At 37.4% G+C, this 22,253-nt stretch overlaps 1 protein-coding gene and 1 pseudogene across 7 annotated transcripts in view; both read right to left on the minus strand.

Annotated features, from left to right (window-relative positions):
* Positions 1-964: 964 nt before the first annotated feature.
* The window catches only part of RESF1 (retroelement silencing factor 1), a 33,715-nt gene continuing 12,426 nt past the window's right edge, over positions 965-22,253 (minus strand). For 4 of the 7 annotated variants that reach the window (XM_071221058.1, XM_053921652.2, XM_053921654.2 and 1 more), the window contains 4 exons: positions 19,723-19,808; positions 10,717-15,734; positions 9,409-9,492; positions 1,319-3,353 (listed from right to left, as the gene is read on the minus strand). In XM_071221058.1, coding sequence (XP_071077159.1) covers positions 3,187-3,353; positions 9,409-9,492; positions 10,717-15,676 — 5,211 coding nt within the window. In that variant the 5' untranslated portion in view covers positions 15,677-15,734; positions 19,723-19,808 and the 3' untranslated portion in view covers positions 1,319-3,186. Of the gene's footprint in view, positions 3,354-9,408; positions 9,493-10,716; positions 15,735-19,722; positions 19,809-22,253 lie in introns of all 7 variants that reach the window. The other 3 variants (XM_053921653.2, XM_053921656.2, XM_053921655.2) reach the window with 3 other exon arrangements.
* On the minus strand, positions 3,368-9,279 carry LOC112318519 (polypyrimidine tract-binding protein 1-like; annotated as a pseudogene).

Genomic DNA, 22,253 nt, shown 5'->3' on the forward strand with positions numbered 1-22,253 from the left:
GCCCTGGCTTGGTGGCTCAGTTGGTTGGAGTATCTTCCCATACATCAAAAGGTCGTGGGTTCAATACCCAATCAGGGCACACACTTCTAGGTTGAGTTCTCTCACACCCATGTTTCTCAGAAAGAAGCCAGTCCCAGAAAGACAAATACAAATGATTTCATTTATATGTGTAATCTAATAAAATAAACAAAACAGACTCATAGATACAGAGAACTGACTGATAGCTGTCAGAGAGGAGGGATATGGAAGGCTAGGTGAAGTATGTGAGGGATTAAGCAAAAGAGAAAACCCAAATAATATGGTGATTACCAGAAAGGGGGATAGGGTCAAGAAAGAGAGGGTAAACGGGATAAATGGTGATGTAAGGAGACTAGATTTAGGATGTGAACACACAATGCAATATACAGATAATGTATTATGGAACTGTGTCCTTGAAACCTGTATAATTTTGTTTACCAATCTAACGTCAATAAATTCAGTTAAAACAGTGGTAAAGGATCTGTACACTGAAAACTGCAAGACATTGTTGCCCTGGCTGGGTAGTACAGTTGGCTGGAGCATCAACTGATATACCAAAAACGTTGCGTGTTCGATTGCCAATCAGGGCACATACAGAAAGCAACCAACTGATGTTTCTCTCTTTCCCCTTTCCTCTCTAAATCTGAAAAACATATCCTTGGGTGAGGATAAAAAAAGACATTGTTGAAAGAAGTTGAAGACACAAAGAAATGGGAAGATATTATGTTCACGAATTGGAAAAATTAGTATTGTTGAAATGTCCTTATTCTCTACAGTAGGGGTCAAACTCACTTTTACTGGGGGCCACATCAGCCTCACAGATGCCTTCAAAGGGCCAAAAGTAATTTTAACTCCTTAATGGTTAAGGAGTAGTTACATTTATAGTCCTAATATTATTTCGGCCCTTCAAAGGCAACTGTGAGGCTGATGTGGCCCCCCCATGAAAATGAGTTTGACACCCTGATCTACAGCAATCTTCAGATTCAATACAATCACCATCAATACCTCAATAGCAGTTTTCACATAAGTAGAACAGAAAATCTTCGAATTTGTATGGAATCACAAAATTCCCTGAATAGTTAATATAATCCTAAGAAAACAGAAAAAGTCGAGGTAACACATTCCCCAATTTCAAATTAAAACTATACTACAAAGCTATAGCAATCAAAATGGTATGGTATTGGAAGAAAAACTGGCACACAGATCAACAGAAGAGAATTAAGAGTCCAGAAATCAACCTACACGTATATGGACAACTAATTTTTGATTAAGAAACCAAGACTATAACATGGAGAAAAGTCTCTTTAATAATTAGTATTGCGAACCTGGACAGCCACATGCAAAACAATAAAAATAGACTACGACCTTACACTATACACAAAAACTAACTCAAAGTACATCAATGACTTGAAAGTAAGACCTGAAACAACAAAATACATGCAAGAAAATGTAGGCACTGAGCTGGTGGGTATTGGTCTAGGTGTTTTTGTGAACTTAAATCTGAAGGCAAGGAAAACAAAAGAAAAAATAAATTGACAACATAAAAGCTTCTGCACAGTAAGAGAAACCACCAACAAGTAAGGCAACCTCTTATATAAATGGGAGAAGATATCTGCAAAGGGTATTTCCAAAATATATAAAACGTATCCAAAATATAGAAAGAACTCACACAACTCAACAAATAAAAAACACACAATCCAATTTTTAAAATGGGCAGAGTACCTCAGTAGGCATTTTTTAAAGGCAGGCACTCAGGTGGCCAACATATGAAAAGTGATGTCAAACATCATTACTTATTGGGGAAATCAAAATCACAATGACATATCACCTCACACCTGTTAGAATGGTTATAAGAAAGACAAGAAATGGCAAGTGTTGGAGAAAATGTAGAGAAAAGTGAAGTGTCCTACACTGTTGACGGGATCGTAAATACCCAAAACAGTAGAGGTTCCTCCAGGATCTAAAAATAGAACTACCATTCAATTCAATTGTTCCTCTGGATATTTTACCTGAAAAATAGGAAGACACTAATTTGCAAACATTTATGTACCCCTATGTTCACTGCAGCATTATTACAATACCCAAGACATGGAAACAACCTAAGTGTCCATGGATGGGTGATTGGAGAAAGATGTGAGACACAGACACACACATGCAATGGAATACTTCTCAGCCATAGGAAAGATTAAATACTGCCATTTGTGACAACACAGATGGATCTTGAGTATTATGTTAAGTGAAATAAACCAGACAAAAAAGGACATATGGCTTCAATCAATGTGGAATATAAAAACAAAAGAAAAACGAACAAAAGAAACAAAACCAAATTCATTGATACAGACAATAGAATAGTACTCACCTGAGGGGAAGGCAAAGTGGGTAAAAGGGTCAAATTCATGGTGAAGGAAACTACACTTTGGGAGGTGAGCATACAATACAGATGTTGAATTATGATGTTGTACATCTGAAATTTATGTTATTGTTAATCAATGTTACTTCAATAAATTTAATTAAAAAAGTAAAAAACACAATTCTAATATGTGTCTTGTCCTGAGAGTAGGAAATCAAACACAGACCAATCCATTTTGATTTCAAATGTATATTTTTAAAAATAAACATTTATTTCAAGTATGAAAAGTAATGTTTCAATATTATCCAAAATTCTGTTCAGTTTAACAAGTATAAAACAAGGTTTTTGACAAAGTTTACAATTAGGTATTAAAATACTTGGGAAGACACTTGACATTCACAGTGAGCACTTCTTAAAACTAAGTCTTGAAACAAAAATATAATTGCAATCACAGCTACAGTAAACTAGTCCTTAACTGAAGACTAGTTATCCCTCGAAATATAGTTAGCATTTCAAAATAAGATTTATAAAAGAATCTTTTAAAATAATGATAAACTTGGCTCAATAATTTTGAAATTCAATACCTTATGGTTTCCTTGACAAATACCTACTTTGTCTGCTACCCACAAATTAAGATTCTCAAGTAATTTTAAGTAATTTCAAGAATATACATAACCTAAATGGTAACCAAAGTCTGACCAACAAATTTTATTTCAGCAATTCTGTGTACTTCCAGCAAAATATTCTGAACAAAAAAATGACAAAAATTTTCTCATGGCAATTACCAGAACCATCAGAAGAATTAAAAAGTCTCTAACTTATTTTAAAGGACTGCTACCAAGACTTCTGCTCCTCTTCTCCAGGTACATCTTTTTGTAGGTTTGAAACATTGCTTTTGAATCCTTTACTTGGCTATGTAGTGTCTCAAATCCATCTGCACTGAAGGTTCTCTTGGCGTTTCTTGAATTAACCAAATCATTATCATCTAAGGAAACAGAAATTTCATTTATTTAATTTATTATTCTCTTAATGTTTGTGACCATTGTACAGTTTATCAAAATAATTAGAAAAAACATTCCTGGGAATAAAAAATTAGGACAAGTTGTTAAAAAGTTTGACAAACTGGCTTTTTTCAATCAAATTATGAATTACACATGGTAAATCTTGCCTGTCCTTTGGGGCTGTTTTCTAGTCTCATTTGTCTTTACTGCCAAGGGCTGTTCTGCTCTATTTTCCTTGCTCAATAAAAATTTCCTTTATCATTTGATCACTATTATGTGACCTTCTAAACAGCAATCTGAACTACCATATAAAGAGCATAAACACTAGCCAGTTCCAAATAGTGAATGGACCACTTTAAAATTATGGCCTTGTTACGTATTTCACAACATGCCTGTACTTGTTTCATTAGACTGTTTTGGTGCTGCATTAGTCTCACTAATCCTTTTTCTGATGGGCCCAGCTTTTCATACTTCTGTGCATTTCTAGATGTGCCTCTTTATTTCATTGACTTTCCCTGATTCAGAATCTCCACACCTTTCATTCCTGCTCTAGCCATTACTTTCTGAATGAGTTTTGTTTTACCTTTCTGCCTGGGTGAGTCAAGTATCCTGTCCTCTTTTGTATGTTTCAAATTCTACCCCCTTGCTCTGGCTGGTGTGGCTCAGTGGATTGAGTGCCAGCCTGCAAACCGAAGGGCTGCTGGTTTGATTCCCAATCAGGGCACAAAGCCTGGGTTGTAGGCCAGGCCTGCAGGTGGGGGTGCATGAGGCAAACATTGATGTTTCTCTCCTCCTTTCTGCCTCCCCCACTCTAAAAGTAATGTTTAAAAAAAAAAAATTATCACATCAGTATTGCTGATGCCTGACAGAGGTGTCTATGTTGCTTTCAATTGGATCCTGTTACTTCCTCTTCTACCTTAACTCAGGACTGAGTTTTGTAAGTTGCTTCATCCGTACTGCAAACTTTGCTCCCAAATTGAGATGTATGCTGATTTAAAATGTTTTTTTTTAAATTTTATTATATTTTTAAAGATTTTATTTATTTACTTTTAGAGAGGGGAAGAGAGGAAGAAAGAGAGGGAGAGAAACATTAATGAGTGGTTGCCTATCCTGTGCCCCCTACTGGGGACCTGGCCTGCAACCCAGGCATGTACCCTGACTGGGAATTGAACCAGTGATCCTTTGGTTCCCAGGCTGGCACTCAACCCACTGAGCCACACCAGCCAGGGTTAAAATGTTTCTTTATATAACTGTAATAGCTCTTTTCTCACTTCGGATTCACATTCTCTTCATCTTGGTATTTCATCTTCCACTCTTTTCCAAGTCTCTTCAGACTTTGACAGAGCTCTACAAGTTGTATTAACTGAGTCTCCCCTCACCTTATTGTGATGAGACTGTTAAAAGGAAATAATTATTCCTTCCCTGTCCATAGCATGAAAAAATGGGCAAGAACATGTCTTGAGAGTTGCAGATCTCATCGTGCTTGTTCCTTGGTTTGTTTTCCCCCCTGCAATTCTCATATTGATGTCTCACCTTCACTACTGACTTCTTATCCTGTTAGTGGCTGTTCTCATGCCTGTCAGTTTACCCCATGCTTATCTCGGAGTCTATTTGGTCAACCTCTACATGCATCCTTCTGAGCATTTTCACATTTGGGTTCTAAGTATGCCATAAGTATGTCTTTGGAGTAACATTTATGTCTCCTGTTTCTATGGACCTTTCTTGCTAACATCTGCATGCCCATTTCCATCTCTTATTTTTGATTTCCTGTGTTCCAACTTTAGAAGTTTTTGTTTTTACTCTCAGATCTAATTTTTCTGGTAGTTTTCCTGTTTAAGAGTGCATTTCTCCACATTTGATTCAACTTGTTTTTTCCTACATGCATCTTCAATCTGTTATGACTCATTTCTACATGGATTTGTGCTTTCAGCTGTCTTCTCAATTTGCAATTTTTTGGAAAATGTGCTTCTCCTTGCTATTCATGGTCAATTGTTTTCCTCCACTTTCAAGTGACTCTAAACTCTTATCCTGATATATTCAACTAACCAAAACTAAGATAAAAACTACCAATCCCTGGCTTCTAATTCTCAATGCAAAACACTAAATAAACTATATTCATTCCACTAACTAAATTGAAAAGCCCTGGTTTTTATGGCTGGCCCTCACCCCAAATCCCTCCCCGACAACAAAAAAACCATTCGCCGGAAGCAATAGTATCTCATCATTAAAATAACCGAATTCCACGCTTAATGTCAACAGAGAGGGAACCCAGTGCAAGCCCCTGCCATTCAGTATCTAAGCCATAACTTCCAATGATCTAACCTGGCATCGATAAAATGAGAATGCACCTGCCTACTTGACTTAGAAAATTAAAATAACTACTAAATTACCTTGCAAATCACTAATCTAGCAGTTGGCAGAGTATGGCCTGCAAACTAAAACCAGTCTTTCTAGTCAGTTTTGGAAAATGAAGTTTAACTGCATCATAGTCCATTCTCATTCATTATTCTAAGACCTCTTTCTCACTACAATGTGAGAAGTAGATTATTTAGGAGACCTTATAATCTGTGAAAACTATTATCTACTATGTAGTCCTACACAGAAAAAGTATGCCTCCCCTCATCTAACTGTGACATTTATTTTCTTGTTAAAAGGAAACAGATCACTGCTTCCCTCCCCAGAGCACAACAGAGAAAATAGGAGAATGTCTTCCTCCCAGTCATTCAAATACAGATTCTTTTTTCTTTCTTTTTTTTTTTTTTTGCAGGACAGATACCGAGTTTACTCAAAGTCCAGTACAGAATGGCAAAACTGCCTTCTACAACATGAACAGAAAGCCTGTGGAGAAGGCAAAGTTGTTATAAAATCACTTTAATTCAGTTCTCCACACATTATAAACCATCAGGTGGACAGTGGGCTGTGCCATGCTCATAACAGTACTAAGCCTGTAATTACTGTTATCAAAATTTACATCTGTGTCATCATAAAAAACTGTGTGGTACCCCTCATGCCTTACAACAGGTATAAAAAAATTATATTGAGCCCTGGCTGGTGTGGCTCAGTAGATTGAGCACCAGCCTGTGAACCAAAAAGTTGCTGGCTTGATTCCCAGGGCACATACTTGGATTGCAGGCCAGGTCCCTGGCTGGGAGCGTATGAGAGGCAGCCAACTGATTTTTCTCTCCCTCTCTCTTACCCGCCATTTCCCTCTCTCTCAAAATAAATAAAATCTTTAAAAAAATTATACTTATACCCTTGTCCCTACCCAGACACACAAGCTCAGGGGTCTAGACCCTAATGAGAGGTGCCAGGCCTGCCAGTACAAGGTCTGTGCACAGGGAAGCTCTTAGGACCCCTTAAGTTTAGGACTACACAAGGTTAAGGAGACAGTTAAGGCTTGAGGGTTGTTATCCCACCTTAATAGATCTTAGGATTAGAGGCAGACCAAAAAAAAAAAAAAAACTTTGGTTCAAAATTTGTAGGAAAAAAGAAATCCTGAAAGTTTAAGAGTCCTTGTCTTCCTGGACAGAGGACAGGTTAGGAATAAAAAGTACAGTATATAAGGTCATATATGGAGGAAATTTCAATTACACTCATGCCATTTTTATTTATCTTGCTATATAAAAGGTTAAATTTTTCTTTTGCACATAAATGAAGATTAGAATATTTGGTTAGGTGGAAATATTGTTAGGCTCAGATGTCTGCAACTCCATCAAAAAACAATACAGAGATTTACGATGAAACAAAAGCTCTAAGCTGAAGAAGTGCCAGGTACACACCCTCGGGGGTCTGGGCCCAGGAGGGGCACCTCAAGGCAGGGGTGAGGAGAATCACACACTTGATTAAATGGAGGGCTGGGATGGCACCATAACCTGCAGCTGGCAGCCTCTTGACATGACAGACACATGATCCCTAAGGGAGGCCTATCCCCTCAGTCCCCAAACCCCTACACATTTGCTACCACAGAAGGCCCTGCCAGAGCAATCGGTTTTAAGGCACAAGAAAGTCAAGTGGAGGTTTGGGAACACCCATCCCACAGGATGCAGAAGGCATAGGCAAGGGGCCAAGGAAGAGCAAGGTGAATTAGATTTAATTTTTTTAGAAATAGGTAAACTGATTTATCTCTTAAAAATAAAATCTCTGGTCTTTTAAAGTTATTTCAGTTGCTTTTAAAGTGGTTATTTTCTGAAATGATGTAAGTTATCGCTGGGACTGTCCATCAGGCTGGTTGGTGGTAGAGCCTACATGGTGGACTTGGAGAAGGACACCCACGGGTGGTGGTTCTTGCTCAGGTTGGGGTTGTGCAGGAAGATTAGCACCTGGATGGCCTCCTCCACTGAACCCATCTGAATCAGAGACATCTTGCAGTCCTTTCCTTCTCTGGGACTTTGAATCCTTTGGCAATTTTAGCATTGCCAGAGAAGAGGATCTTGAAGTTGTCCTTGGATAGAGGACAGAATGTTGAAGAGGCTGAGGGCAGGAATATGTTCTGGTAGTTAATGGAGGCTGGCTTCTTGAAGCAGTACAGGGGTGAGCTCCCACGGTCCTTGATGAGGCCCTGGTACTCCTGGCCCTCACAGGGCAGCTGCATGTTCTGGGGCTTGGACAGTGTGATATACACCAGCTTCCCATACAGCTTCTGCCCATCGAGGTGGCTCATGGCCAGCTTGGCCTGGCTCCCATCTGCCATCTGCACCAGGGAATTCTACATATTACTGTAACAAAATCTTCACCTGCTGAACATCGCCATTCGTGCTGAAATGAATTAAGAGGCTTTGGGGTGTGGCTTTTTTTAGGGTTGAGGTTGCCAACCAGCAAGACAGAATTTCCAGCTCCTGCTAGGCTTAGAAAGGTGATCCAGCCTGCTGTTGCTGCTATAGGTGCCAATGCCCGCACCTGCTCCACTGACTGGGTATGATGACCATAGGCTCCAGGGAGCCTTGTACTTTGGGAACAGAGAGGCCTGCACCTTGAGGAATGGCAACGATGGAAAGGATACCAGCTCCTACATACAGAAGATCGGACATTATACTAAGTACACAGAAGGGCATGGTCATGGTATGGTGCAGTGAGGGATGGCTGGAAGGCAGGTCAGGACAAGTGTAGTCTCGCATCTTGCCACTGTCGTACTTGACACAGAGGCTGGTGAGCTTGAAAGAGTGGATGTGGAGTATACAAACGTAGATGTTCTGCCTATCCAGAAACAGCTTGGCCTGCTTGGCACTCACAGTTTTGGCATACTGCAGCAATACCTGGTACTGGTTGCTCTTGGTAAAAGTGATGATTTTCAGGACTGTGCCATACTTGGAAAAGATTTGGTGAAGCATGTCCAGGGTAATGGGGCAGAAGAGGTTCTCCAGGATGATCCTGATCACTGGGCTCTGGCCAGCCATCGCCATTCCGACATCCACAGGAGCAGCCGGGGCAGCCAGCACCAGGTTCCATGACTCAACCAAGTTCACAGCCTGCACAGCTACCTGGACCTGTGCCTGGTAGGGTGAGTTGTCCCATCTTGAGCTGGTGGTTGGAGAACTTGATGTAGATGGGCTGGCGGCAAAGCATGGGCATCATCAAAGTGTAGTAGTTCATCATGGTATTGGCTACCTCCTTTGTGTTCATCTAAATGAAGGCCTGTTCTCTCCCTTTCAGCAACAGGGAGTTGGTGACCTTCCCAAAGGGCAGTGCAAGGGAAATGACCTCACCCTCAGTGACATCACTGGGGAGCTTCTGGATATGGATTACTCAAGAGGGCATGCCTGCACTTCTGTTGTCTCTTTTGAACTTCTTGCTGTCATTTCCATTTGCTGAGGAGGCCGAGTTGGATCTGTTAGTAACATAGCCAAAGAAAGGCTTGCCCGATACCCACTTTCTACCAACTGCAGTGTCTGTGTGTGCAGTGTCTACTGCACACTAAAGAGACGTGCAGGGGATGGAGTTGAGGCATTCGACTTCAAAATAGCTTCATAAGTATACTCCAGCTTATATATTAAACAGTGTAACAGGGAAGTAAAGACAAAATTAAATTGATGATGATTTTACCTATTTCTTGGTTGACTTCTGGAATCCTTTTCTCCTCAGGTACACTTTTTATCCAGTCTTCTTTTGTGCTTTTTATGCCTGTAACTATTTAAACAATCATTTTCAGATCTCTAGATATGCTATCCACCACTTTTAGTACTACAACTAAGGAAAATCAGATAGCCTTAAAATAGATTTTAGATGATATTAATGTATTCACATAATATTAAGAGGGCTCAGAAAAATGTTTTCTCCTGTTTGAAATGCCTATATCTTACATTTGAAAAACAAGTTGCTTTAAAAGTTCATCTTCACTATGTAATTATTTTCCTCCCACTTAGGCTGAACACCAACACATTTTAAGGTATATAAAGGCACACGACAGGAAATGTTCACATTGCCCCAATACACTTTCAGTGTTCCCATTACATCCATGTCTCAAATTCTAAGGATCTAGTTAAAAGCACCAAGTGAAAGCACCAATACTTTACAAAGTAAATTTTATACTTTTTAAATCACATATCACTTCACCTTCCAAGCAAATGTACTTTATTTACACTGTAATTTTATGCACCTTATCAGATACTGTCTAAAACACACAGGAAAAAAAGCATATTTTCATTCAAATCCTTTAGTTTTTCCATATGGGTCTCTGAGCACAATGTTTTATATGTAATATCCACAGCCCCTAAATGTTTCCTATTACTACAAATAACTAGTCAACTATTTTCTCCTTTCCTCCTATATTAACACTGAGAATTCTATCAACAAGCTAACCAATAGTCATGTTTGCCACTCTGGCTTTGGTGACTTAACACTGGACAATACAGTTTCCATGGTCCTGCCTTTCATGTGCAGACTGGAAATTACCACTTTAACTTTAGGGTTAACAGTCAACAACTACTTCAAAGATGTGAAAACTTATACATAGTATAAAAAGATCACTAATACTCATTACATATCTGAAATTCACAGGGCTATGAAATTGCAACTCAAAAGGGGAATCAACAAGACTCTTAAATAACATATACATTTATAACGTAATGCGATGTTTATCCACAATATAGGATTCTTGGTACAAAAGGAAACCTTTGTATTTGGCAGAACTTACAATTTTATACACCTCATCATTCATAGAAATTTTGTACAATTTACAATAAGGGGAAGATAAACTCAAAACAACAATTACCCTGAACTATTGATTCACTGAGAAACACAAATAGCAAAAATGTATTCATTCTTTTGTAACTACCCAGAATGCATTAGAGGTGCTAACCTAGTGCTTTACAATTTTATAGATACTATAAAAAAAAAAAAATCATACCAGACCTTGCACAGGGACTTGCTCCATCCTAAGACAAGACTCCAGATCCTTCTGTTCTTCGATGGAGGTTGTACTCTTATTAATCAGTCCATCTGGACATAATTTAAACTCCAGCAAGCTTTGTTTTTCGGTGGTATCTTTCTTAGGTAAAGGGCTCCTAGGTTTATTTTCCAGTCTCTTCTCTTTATCTTTATTCAACTTCTTGGGTAAACTATCTAATTTTGTGAGGCAAATGCTCTCATGTTCAGTGCATTTAAATGCAACCCTGTTCAGATATTGTTTCCTTTGCTCCTTTGCTTGAGGTGACATCTGGCTCAATTCAAGTCCATTATTAGCAATGTTTGAATTTGTGTCTAATTTGGTTTTATCAATCCGTATTTTATCAGGTTGCTTTCCAACAACTGTTTCTTTAACATTCTCCGAAAGGTTTGTTTTAGATCCCTCCGGATGGTGGGTTTTGATGCTTTTGTCATGGCTTGTACAAATATCTGATTCTTTAGAGGTCTGTACACTGCTGTGTCTCTCGTTTGATTTCCCACAACTTCCTACTTGTATAGAAACTTTACTGGCCTTCATGTATTGAGAATCACATGGTATATTTTTCCCACAGGTTTTCTTTGATGTTTTCATACCCATTGTTTCTTTATGCTTCTGCCTTTGTAAATACTCTGATAAAACTCTATTACTTTTAGATGAACTATACTTAGAGCCTGAGGACTTAACATTTGGTATTATCTTTTCTTTAACTTTGACTTTTTCATCTCGGTTTGACAGAAAATTACTTATTTTAAATATACTACCTCCATTTTTATTCTGCTCTTCTTTATTGTATTTCATCCTTTTAATATCTGAATCAAGTATGCTCCCTTCACCTAACTTCCTTTTTGCTGCAACTTTGAGTTCAGAGTCACTGGCTTTCAATTGTCTCTTTTCTGGCAACACTGGCTGTACCAGAGAACCACTCTTCTTATGCAGATCTTTATTTGTATTTGTCAAGAAACCTGTCTTAGCTTTTAGTGGATGTGAGTTTTGTGCTGTGAGCTTCCTCTGCAAACTCTCTTGAGAAAACTTTACTTTATTACTAGAATGAAAAGTTACCTCATGAAATTTCAGTTTTTCTTTCCTTTTGTGACATTGCAAGGAATCCAGTTTTTTATCACCTTTACATAATGGTTGACTGGGTAATTCTTGTTGTGTCCTTAGTGAGCTGTATTTTGTTTCGAAGGTCTCTTTTATATTATTGCTTTGTTCTATTTCAGGAAACTGGTTTTTCCCATCTGGAAAAGTCGGAGCAGTATTTGGAGGACTATTAAATCCTATAGGAACATCTCTATCAGAAGTACACTCTTCTTGCTTACAACTGTTGGTCTCCAAAGAACACTGATCTTTCCCTTCTTCCGCCTTTGAAGTTGAGTTCTTGATGGAATTACACTGGCACTGGGGTACTCCTTCATATTCCATAGCAAGCCATCCCAATGCACAGCAACGGACATCATCTTTCCTTGAATCCATTACAGAATTACAACTTTCTCCACCTGTAGGTACTTGTGCAGCACACTGGCTGCTTTCTTTTGTGACCAGATCTTCTTTTTGAGATTCTGTCAATGTGTCTTTCTCATGGGATCGATCATGCTGTTCAGGAAATAATTCTCTCATCTGCTCTGAGTTTAATATTGTAATTTTAATTTGGTCTGGTGAGTCTTTGGAGTCACAGCTGGTTTTATCACAAGACTGATCTTTTGAGATTTGGTCTGTTATTTTTTGTGCCATATGACCTTCACATGTGATCACTGCTTCAATTCCATAGGGAAACTCTTTTAGAAGTTCTGATAGCTGATCATGTGGATATAAACTGGATGTCTTATCATTGAGAATCTCATTTCTTGCAGGACCCTGAGCAGTGTAATTACAGGACACATCAATTTCCTGAGTGTTACTCTCCTGCTGAATAGCAGCTGATGGACACGTATCTATAGCTGTGATTTCTTTAGTGACATGCTCCAAATCAACTTCCTCTTTTTCACTATTTGCTTCAACATTCTTCAAAAATGATGATTCCGGAGGTTGCAGTGACTTTGACTGATCAGGTATTTTATGCGAAATATCCATGCACTGTACGAAATTATCTTTTTGAAAATCAAAGTCCTTTTCAGTGATGTTTTCTAATGGTTCTTTTTGTTGTCTACTACTGATCACTTGGAGATTGAATAGACATTTCTGTGGCTCAACCTTTTTCACAGGTGAGTTGAATATCTTTGCTATTTGGGAATTATAAGATGTATCGCCTTCAACAAGAGAACATATATTATCAATCTGTAACAAATCACTACTCACAGTATCACTGTTCCTTGATTTAGACAAGGCTTGCAGATCACTCACAGGACAGTGAATATCTGGTTCCGATATGATACGCTTTCCTTGACTGGTATTAGCTGTACCTTCTGAATTACCATCAGTTGACTCACTTTGCTTTTCCTTCTGAATTAGTGGGAAATTTATAGTGTTGGTTGATGATGTACTTGCAACTGGTTCATTAACTTTCAAAGCAGAGGTAATTTTTATATTTTCTGCCAACTGATTCTGTAAGCTACAAACACTGCCTTCTTTAATAACTGGATACAGTGTTTCAGATAAAGCTTCAGACGTTATTCCTTTGACAGGCAATGTTTTGACATCTGAAAGAATTAAAGGGGACACTACAGCAATCTGAAGTTCTGTTCCCTTTGTAATAGTTGCACCTGAAGACTCATAATTCTGCACTACCATTGGCAGAGTTGTTACTTGTGAGCAGTTTACTATCTTATTCTGAGAATTTCCCACAACTGAAAATGGACTCTTATCACAGATTTCTACAGGCTTTGAAATTCCAACTGATGTTCTGTTTGTTGCTGACTCATGACACTGTTTATATTCTGTAGGTTCTAAAGGTTGCTTTTTCCACAGAGAAAGACATGTTGCTAGCAATTCCACAGAACAGTGACTGTCACTTTTCGAAGTTAGTCCATTTGTTGAGGATTTATGCTCAAAGCAAAAGGAATTGTCTGAAATCTTGGCAGTTATGTTGCAAGTACTTGGAATTTCCATGGTTTTCAAGTTCAGATGGTTACCAGTGATTTGGGTATTGGGATTCATTTCAAAACTGTATGGTTTTGAATCCTGAATAGTTTCACAACCATCTTTTACTAACTTCTTCCCAATTTTATCTCCATGTGCAAGGAGATTGAGAAGTAGCCTATTTTTATTTAGATATTTTGAGGCATATTCCTCAAAGGCCATAGACTGAGGAACAGAAGTTGTTTCAGTATTTGTTTGTACATTTTCCTCAACATTGACTACATTTCCTGATGAAATCTGGGTGTTATTTAATGTCTCAACAGTTGATGTCTTTAAATAAGTTGTAACTTTCAAATCATTTAACTGATCTGGCACTGGCACCTTTTCTGAACTCACAGAATTTATTAAAATGGAATTGACCTGGTTAAAATTTCTGCAATTGGTGTCCAAAGTACTGTGTGTTCTATTTGTTTCTTCTGCAGTTTCTACTATTGTTGGTTGTTTATCCTCTGCAGTCTCTGGAGTGAATAGAGTTACCTGTTGTCCAGACTGGATTTTGGCTGTTTGTTTTAGAGAAAGTTCAGAATTTTGAGCTGATTCACTACAAGAGTTATTAGTTGCTTTAATACAACCTGCTGCCATCAAAACATTTTTATCAATTTTAACTTTCCTTGCCAGTTCAGAAAATTTCTTCTTCATTTCTACCAATGTTTTAATATCCCTCACTAACCTTTCTTTTGTGGCACTTGTGTCCAGTACTGGATTTGATGTTAGATTGCAAGAATCTACTCTTTCTTCTTGATTATTTTGAGCAAGAATCTGAACGCCATCCACAGAAAATCTAATGGGGTCATTAAAAGGCTGACTGACATTAGTATTTACTTTCAAGTTATAGAAATTTCCAACCGTGCTGACATTTTCACTGATGTTTTGCTGTTGAAAGCCTCTGCAAAAGGCTTTCCTTATTTCAGGTAAATGTGCTTCTTGACTCTGAGGAACATCTATAGAGGAGTGTTTAATAACATGCTGAGTATTTTGCAAAGGCTGACTTGTATATCTATAGTCATAAGGAGGAGGAGGAGGTCTTTTGTCAATCTGAGTAACTGCATATTGATAGGACTGAAGAGTTGCAGGCTGCTTTGAGTGTAAATTCAGTGCAGAATGTGGAGGAAGACTATTCTTTATTTGTAATGATGTAGATGGCATAAGATTTTGTTTCTGAAGAGTAGGGTTTTGCAAAAAGCTTCGTGATGGATAACTGTATTGCCTTGGAAGTGGTCTGTAATCTGGATAAGGTAGTCCACTGGCTGTATACTGTTGTGTCCAGTTACCCTGTCGCTCTAATAAAGATGAGTTAAGTCTCTGGTTTCCTTGGTAAGTTGCAGGAACTCTTACAGAATTAGAAGGGATCATCTGTACTTGCATAGAATAGGTATCTGATGTTACAAATTGATTCTGTAGTGCATTTACATTGGGTATATTAGTTCTGAACCCAGTTTGTTGCGACACAGTTGCTCCTGTATGAGGAAACACAGAAGTCCTCATTGGTGAGTCAATCCATGTATTTTGTGCAACTCCTGAAGACATTTGCAAACTGTGATTTAGTTGTGTAGGTCCTTTCACATTTGCATATGTTATTCTTTCTACTGAACTCTGTGAGGCCACAATTGTCCCACTATGCATATCGGATACTGAGATTTGTTGAGGAGTTCTGTAATTTCTGATGTTGTGCAGTGGCTGTGAAACTGGGTTTGAATTACTAAGAAACATGCATGCTGGTTGGTTATTTCCAGGAGAGTTTAAAGAACCTTGAGATGGTGTGTTTATTAAAGTCGTCTCCAAAAAAGATGACTGGTTTTTAGGATACAACGGTGGTACGGTGATACTCTCTGGTTTTGCATTCCAATTCATTGTTGATTTGATGTAGTAGAAGTGTATTAAAAGTCAGTTTTTTTGAATGAGAGGGTATCTGTAGGAAATAAAGACCTTTTATTATAAAGCTGTTTTGCCTGGACAGAATTTCTTAAAAAACTGGTTTACCTTAACACCAATGTTGAATGTTTCTATCATAATTCCTAACACCTCAGACTAGACAAATCCTCATCTTTAATTTGGTAAAGTGCAATAGTAAAGGAGGATGAAACAATACATCAGGAAAATATCAATACTATTTCTAGGATGTTTAACAGGAATTCCTTCTACACAATACAGTTAAGATTTTCTTTGTTATGCTTACGTGGTGATTGCTTTCTACATTTATTGTAAGTAGCTCTTTATTCTAAGTAATCCATGTTCACTATTAAAAAGATTTAAAATACTACCGTCTATCTCTTGTGTCCATACTCCCTATGGGTATATCAACTATTAACATCTTCTTTCTGAAAATTTCTATACATAAAAAAAACTAATAGATAAATAAAACATCATCTGTTAAACAAATGGAATCCAACCAAACATACTGTCTACACTTTGCCTGATTTTCATCACTATACCTACCTGGCATACCTGGTACATTTATTATGCTTTGCTTTAGTGCTTTACAAATTGAAGGCAAGAGGCTCCACCAGCAAAACAAAAAGATTGCAACTCCCCTCACTGGTGTAACAATATACTCACTTTATTACAGTGGTCTAGAACTGAACCCACTGTATCTCTGAGGTATGTGTGTATTTGGTTTTTGTACTTACAAACTTTCACACCAAGCATTCTTATATTTATGCTTTTATGTTTCTGCTAAATGTTTTGGAATTTCCTAGAAGTAAAATCAATGTGTCAAAGGGCACTGAAGTCATTTTCATAAACACTAAAAGAAGTGCCTTACAAAAAGGCTGAAATAAGTTACACTCTTACCAAGCCTAACAACTGACAAATCCATAACCATAGTAAATGATAGGGGAAAGACGTGTTAAAATAACATTAAACAAACTTGACTTAGGCCCTGGCCAGGTAGCTTAGTAGATTAGGGCACCATCCACATATGCCAAGATCAGGGTCAGGGCACATATAAAAATAAACCACTGAATGCATAGATAATTGGAACAAATCGGAACTTTCTCTCTCCTTTAAATTAATAAAAAAGCCCTGACCACGCGGCTCAGTTGGTTGGAGCATTGTTCTATACACCAAAAGGTCACGGGTTTGATTCCCAGTAGGGGGGCATATAGGAAGCAAATGATCAATGTCTCTCTGTCTCTGTCTCTACCCCCACCCTCTCAAATCAGTAACAAAAACATATCCTCAGGTGAGAATTAAAATTAATCTTTAAAAACATTTAAACAAACATGACTTAAACATATTAATAGCACATAAAGAACTTCAGAATATGCGTATTTTCCAAACACACATGAATTTTTACCAGTACTGATCACATGGCGGGGCCAGAAGCAAGTATCAAATTTTGAAGGGTTAAAATTATTCAAATTAATTCACAGAGAAATTAACCTAGAAGTTATAGAAAAAAGTTAACTAGAAAATTGCAAAATAATTGAGAAATAAAGATTGCACATTCTCCTTGAGCGCAGAGATCTCTGGTGTCTCTCCCTCTACTTAAAACATCACTAGGCCTATTGGATTAAGGACCTACCATCCCTATGTTCACATATGACCTGAAGACAATTTACAGGATTAAACAGACTTATTGAAAAAACAAATAAACTGGGAAATAATCTCCACATCACAAGAAGTGAGAATTTTAGGTAAACCATAGAAAATACAGTGAGATAAAATAATGACAAAAATACAGAGATTCAACAAGCCAAGTTGATTCTTTAAAAATACATATATAAATCATTAAACCTCTGCTCTGACAACACTGATCATAGAAAAAGAAGCCAATATGGTATTAAGAAAGGAGGCTAGCACTAGGTCCTACAGATGCTAAAATGATAATTATTTATTTTAAGTAATTTCCTCTAATACATTTAAACTTTAGGTGGAAAAAACAAGAAAAGATAAAAAATAAAATAAAATTTAGGTGGAAATAAATTCCTTGAAAAACACACCTAACCAGGACTGACATAATACATTATCTCTTTAAAGAAATTTAGCCCTGGCTGGTGTGGCTCAGAGAATTGAGCAGGTTTGGTTCCCAGCCAGGGCACATGCCTGGGTTGTGGGCCAGGTCCCCAGTTGGGGCCGCATGAGAGGCAACCACATATTGATTTTTCTCTCCCTCTCTTTCTCCCTCCCTCCCCCTCTCTAAAAATAAATAAAATCTTTAAAAAAACAAAGTAATTTAGTATCTTTTCACAAAGAAAATGCCAGACCCATATGGCTTCAATGAAGAAATAACTCAACCTCTTTTAAAAACAAAAGAGGGGATACTTCATAGCACATTTACTGAGTGTACAAAGAAGCTGAAAAGAAGGAAAATCAAAAAGCCAATGTCTAACAGTGAGATAGATGAAAAAATCCTAAATAAAATGACAGCAATCCAAATGGGGGGAAATATGAAAGGATAACATCATGATGAAATTAGGCTTGTTTTAGGAATACAAGGTTTGCCCTTTGAAAATTAATCAAATTACATGACAATAACTTTTTCAAAACCATTATTCTTTCAAGAGATGGAAGAGATTTTGATGAAATTCAATACCCATTCATTAAAACAATTGTACCAAACCAAAAATAGAAAAATTTTCAACTATGATAAATGGTAGCTTCAAAATTTTAGATGCCAATAACACAAAGATGCCACTATCCCATCATTGTACCAGACAGCCAAGAAAGGAAGAGCTAAGTAGGAAAACACAAAGCTGACTAGTCAAAGAAGTAATGTAGAAAATCCAAATTCTTTAGACCTTTGAGACCACTGATTCTCAACCTTTTTTTTCATCTCATGGCACATGTAAACTACTAAAATTCACTGCACACCAAAACCATTTCTTGACTATCTGACAAACAATAGGTATGATTTTGATTCGTTCACACAGGACTATTGTTGTGTTAATTGTCGTCACTTTTTTATTTGACTATCTAAGGGAAAAGAGGTCAGTGCCCCTGACTAAATATGTAACTGGGTACCGCATGTTTTAAAAATTCTTGTGACATACCAGTGTGCCTATTGTGGCATACCAGTTGAAAATGACTGTTTTAGACTATAAAGTTATAACTTATTAAAATCCCTGAGAACAAGATCAATATATATAAAAAATGCCAGCAGTTTTTAGGAAAAATACCATTTTCAATATTATAAAACAAATGCTTATAAAGCATAAATGTGTAAGACCTCTGATTAGAATTAACAAAGACTTAAGTGTCAAGATATGACATTTAAGTATTTAAAGACAAATAAGAATATCAATTATCTTAAAACTTATCTATAGATTCAATGCAATCCAAGTAAAAATCTCAAGAGATTTACTTTGGTGGAAATTTATAAGCTGATTCTGAAAGGTACGTGAATATGCAAAACAGGCAAGAATAACAAAGACCAACTTTCATATGTATATACATGTGAATTACGACAAAGTTGGATGGCACAATGAGTTGTAATTTATTCACTAACTCGAGGAAAAACAAGGATGAAGGCATCTACTTTTTAAAATTAAAAACAGGTGCCAATGAGAAAAATTTATGGACTCCTTACCTGCCTTTTCCTAGGAAAGCTCCTTAACAAGATAACTGATTGACCAGATAGAAATAAGTGTAACTCAAAATAAAAAGCACTTAAAAGAGTTATTGATGCCTAATAAATTCCTCCATATGTGAATTTTGGGGTGAGAATCTCTTATAAACTGAACTGAGTCCCCCAAAAATTCATGATTGAAGCCCTAATCCCAACTGTGACTGCATTTGGAGACAGAGTCCCTACTTTTGGATATAATGTATTTCAGAGCTTTTGTGACGAATGGCGATTACCAGGGACAGATTTCCAGTCTATTATTTTAATTTCTTTCAGAAAAATAAACTATTTTGCCCCAAATTTCCACCCTGCCTACCCCCTCATCACCACTCACCTGTGACAACAGTGACACGCACCTGACAAACCCCCAGCTGTGGCTGAACTTATGAATCTCCTCCGCACAGGAGTAGCTCAAGTTTTCTGGAGGAAAAAAAAATAGTTTAAGCCAACAGACTGACCCCCCCACCACCAAAACTATAAAACATATATCCTTGTAATCTGCATTTACAGTGACCAAGCTGACCTTCCTCCTATCAAACCCCTACATTTAAAGTCCTATTTCCCTTTCCTTTATTCTCAGTATAAACTCATCTCTGTTAAGTCACTCAGACATGTGGGTGTGCACATATACACACAGATTCTAGGGTTTCCAGTATTCAAAAAACACAACAAATAACCTCACTGGGCCCCACATCCCTCAATTCTCCAACCTGCACCAGTGAAAGTCTTTAAGTGTGGTTAAAAACCACAGGTATAATAAATCAGATTTTAAATGCAAAATATATTGTCATGTAATGTCTAATCACTGGGGTGTACACCTTAAACTAATATAATAATGTCAACTGTAATTTAAAAATTTTTTCAAATATAGAAGTTATCAGCCACTATGCCAAACAAAGTAGGTCAACAAATAGGTTTTCTCCCCCTTATATCTGAATTACAACAAGCACTACAATTATCATCTGTTGATAAAATGAGAAGTACCTCATGAGTTTTGGGTTAAAACAAAAAACCCAGTAAGGAAAGCACAAATACATAAGAAGCAGAAAACAAAAAGTGCTAATAGCAGATATAAATACAACTATGCAATTTACAACTTTAAATGTGAATGGATTAAACAACCCAAAAGATAGTGAATGTCACACTAGATTTTAAAAAGCTAACTATATGCTCTTTCCAGTAGACACACTTAATTTTAAGATTTTATTTATTTACTTTGGGAGAGAGGAGAAGGTAAGGAGAAAGAGAGGGAGAGAAATATTGATGTGTGAGAGAAACATCGATGGGTTGCCTCTCAGATGCCCCCAACTGGAGACTTGGCCCACAACCTAGGCTCTAACTAGGAATCAAACCAGTGACCTTTTGGTTCGCAGGCTGACACCCAATCCACTGAGCCACACCAACCAGGGCCTCAATAGATACACTTTAGATCTAAAGATACAAACAGACTGAAAATAAAAGGATATGCAAACTTAAGCCACAAAAAAAGGTAGAGAACACTATTAATTATCAGACAAAATAGAAAACAAAAAAATGTTAATAAAGAGGGACATTTTATAGCCGTACAAGGGTCAAGCCACTAAGAAAATATTAACAATTATAAACATATGCACCTAACATAGTATCAAAATACAAGTGAAAATATAAACAAGGGAGAGACCAGCAATTCAGAGAGTCCAAAAGTCTGAAACTTCAATTCCCCACTTTTAACAAATTGGCAGAAATAAATCAATGAGAATATAGACTTTTCGAATTATACATTGCCACATTCATTTCCAGTGGGGGTTAAAAAAAAAAACAAAAAAAAAACCCTGAGCACTTTAAAATGCAGGTCATGAATAACTGCCCACTGGTTGCCTTTAGGTTTAATGCTCTATCCTCTGGGCTGGATCCAACAGTCCAAGTTCTCTTGTAAAGTGGTGAAGAGATCCACAAGCAGCCCAGTAATGGCAGCAGGCACCATCAAACCATCAAAACATTGGCTTCTTATATTGTGTTGTGGGAAATTCTCCCAGGAACATCTTTGCTATGACGAGCTGTATGTAAATTAGTCAAACCTAAATGATACACAAAGTTTGGCTCCACTAACCACCCCCCATCTGGCTATAAGTTTTACAGCTCACTGAACATGCTGATGCTAATAAGATATAGTGGCACTCAGTGGGAGGCAAGCATCTCTTTTGAGTTGACACTGATAAAGAGCTATGGCCCCAAACTGGAAATTCAGAGGCATACTACACATACTACTAATTCTAAGAGAGAATCCATGGTGCTTTTCTGAGTGTCCTCATTAAAAATCTTTGAATTTTTATTTATTTTTTTAAGATTTATTTATTCATTTTTAGAGAGAGGGGAAGAGACGGAGAAAGAGAGGGAGAGAGCTATCAATGTGTGGTTGCCTCTCGTGCACCCCATACTGGGGACCTGGCCTGCAACCCAGGCATGTGCCCTTACTGGGAATCGAACCGGCGACCCTTTGGTTCACAGCCCGCACTCAATCCACTGAGCTACACCAGCCAGGGCAAAATCTTTGAATTTTTAAGTTAAAAATCTTGCATCTTGGAAGTACAAAGTCTATCTTTAGATCTGACAGTTTCTGGATTTATATCTTTCTGGATTTTAATCTTGTATATTATTATTCTTGCTTCCTGTGAGAAAACTAGAAATAAAGCAAGTCACTAAAAGTCCAAAATATAAGAAGTTGTGAACAGTAAGTTGTAGCCTGCAGAATTCAAATTAATTTGTGAAGCAGGGGGAAAAAAAGGAAGTGAAGAGCTGCTATAAATTGAATCTAAATCTACTATAAATCTAACAATATATATAGATTTTCATGAAAAAAATTTCATAAAAATTTCATGTAGACCT

Source organism: Desmodus rotundus, chromosome 3, assembly GCF_022682495.2.
Source record: "Desmodus rotundus isolate HL8 chromosome 3, HLdesRot8A.1, whole genome shotgun sequence".
Lineage (NCBI taxonomy): Eukaryota > Metazoa > Chordata > Mammalia > Chiroptera > Phyllostomidae > Desmodus > Desmodus rotundus.